The sequence below is a fragment of the Melanotaenia boesemani genome, chromosome 8, assembly GCF_017639745.1.
Source record: "Melanotaenia boesemani isolate fMelBoe1 chromosome 8, fMelBoe1.pri, whole genome shotgun sequence".
NCBI classification, from domain to species: domain Eukaryota; kingdom Metazoa; phylum Chordata; class Actinopteri; order Atheriniformes; family Melanotaeniidae; genus Melanotaenia; species Melanotaenia boesemani.
In genome coordinates this window covers 17,914,377-17,916,204 of record NC_055689.1, presented here as the reverse complement: position 1 = coordinate 17,916,204, position 1,828 = coordinate 17,914,377, and the positions used below count along the sequence as shown (strand labels likewise).

The 1,828-nt window shown below is 43.2% G+C and overlaps 1 protein-coding gene and 1 long non-coding RNA gene across 2 annotated transcripts in view; both read left to right on the top strand.

The window, feature by feature from the left end:
* The first annotated feature begins 209 nt into the window (after window positions 1-209).
* On the top strand, window positions 210-926 carry LOC121644776. The gene is made up of 2 exons (XR_006011312.1): window positions 210-322; window positions 781-926. It is a non-coding gene; the product is annotated as an uncharacterized LOC121644776 (long non-coding RNA).
* Window positions 927-929: 3 nt separating this feature from the next.
* Window positions 930-1,828, top strand: part of LOC121644424 (peroxynitrite isomerase THAP4-like) — a 903-nt gene continuing 4 nt past the window's right edge. The window contains exons 1-4 of the mRNA XM_041992320.1: window positions 930-940; window positions 1,042-1,151; window positions 1,225-1,328; window positions 1,464-1,828. The exon at window positions 1,464-1,828 is cut by the window's right edge and continues 4 nt beyond it. Coding sequence (XP_041848254.1) covers window positions 930-940; window positions 1,042-1,151; window positions 1,225-1,328; window positions 1,464-1,580 — 342 coding nt within the window. The 3' untranslated portion in view covers window positions 1,581-1,828. The remainder of the gene's footprint in view (window positions 941-1,041; window positions 1,152-1,224; window positions 1,329-1,463) is intronic.

The window sequence follows — 1,828 nt, the reverse complement described above, 5'->3', positions numbered from 1 at the left end:
GTCCCATGCAGAGTACTCAGTGTGTTTGTTTTGTTAGGGAATGCTCCTCCTGTCTTTATTTCATGAAACAAGAACAAAATGTGGTCAAAGTTGATATTTGTTTTCTCAAGTTATATTTTTCTAAAGGTTAATTGACATATTTGTAGTATTTCAGAGTTAACTACAATTCCCAAGGTTCCCTGGGGTGCTTGGACCGCCTATAAAAGGGCTTTAACCTGCATCAGGTGCCAGTGTTGCCGAGCTTGTATTTCTGCATCTCAGTTTGGATCCACAGCTGCCCTCCTGCAACAGCTTATAATGCCATCTTCTTCCAACAGTGCCTGTAAGTTAACTATTTGACTCTTAAACAGAACTTTGTCTAAGTTTTTAACTGTTGAGACAAGATTACCTGTCAACTCTGAAGTGAGTTACCCCAAAAAAATCTAGCTTAACAGGTGTATGTTTTCTTCTTTACTTGTAATGAAATTACTTCTGTAACTTGCACTTCTGTCTAGTGTAGTTTTTAAAAAAAAAAAAAAAAAAAAAAAAAACTAATAGCAGACATCTTGGAAGGGCCACCTTCCCAACACACCTGATTCAAATTAAGTAGATCTCCTCAACTGCTTGTCAAGTTTTGTTCAGGCCTGTCCACATTAAGACAAAGGGACTGGACATTTCTGCTTAAAGCTCACTTGGCAAACTCCATTTTAAGTGTGGACGTTGCCTGTAAAAGCCAGTGTTGGAGTTATCCTGACACGTGTGTTAACTGACTGCTGTGGCTTTTAATGTTTATGCTAATAGCTTCAGTGGAGCTGAACCCAGCCCTTGAACCTGTCAACTGGTTGCTGGGTACCTGGGAGAGTGATGAACCTGGACAGGGAGGCTTCCACTCCATCAAACCTTTCAGCTACACAGAGAAGCTGCACTTCAGCCACATGGGACAACCAGCAATGCACTTCATGTAGGTGTTAGTGCAAACAAACTGTGGTTGCATAATTCTTGTCCAGAAATCTGTTGTGGCAGACCTCAGACCTGTGGCTGATCTGTTGCTGTGTTTTACAGGTTCAGTGCCTCTCCTGAAGACTCATCTAAGCCTTCACACAGAGAATGTGGCTTCATTCGAATGCAGCCAAAGACCAACAGAGTGGCTTTCATTATTGCACAGGACTCAGGTAGACTTAAATCCACTAAATCCAACTTAACATTGTCGGGCTTAGAAAACTAAAACGAGGTGGTCTTGAGCAGGTCTGGTGGAGATTGAAGAGGGAGAGCTCACAGGAAAGCAGCTGACCTTGAAGACCCACAAGTTGGAAAGAATCTCTTTTGCCAAGGAGCCCCACGTGCAGCAGGTAAATCTGCCATCATGACAAACTGGCTGATCTGTGAAGCTGCTTTTCACTGTGAACAATGTTTCGATTGCACTCATTTGGATGAATAACGGCCACAGCCACATGTCGCTGACCTCGCCTTGTTTCCATTTACAGATTTGTCGAGTGTTTCAGCTACGACCAGATGGGAAGTTGGCGCAGACGGTTTCTATGACACTAGACAAGAAGGAACCTACTCAGTACTTGAACATCACCTACGTTAAAACATCTTGAGCAAACAGGACAGCTTTTCCTACAACGGCAGCATGTTGCACTTGAATGTTAATACTGCTTGTCTATTCTGTGCTAAATGGCTGGTGAGGGGCAGAAATAATGGTGGCAGCTGCAGACCTATGCACGGTTTTGAGGGGTTGGTTACAATTGGTGGTGGTGGTGCCCCTCCACCTCCTGTCAAAATGTACATGGTGGGTTTTTACTGGAAGGTGTATCACTTGATTTCACTGAAATAAATCTACTTGGTC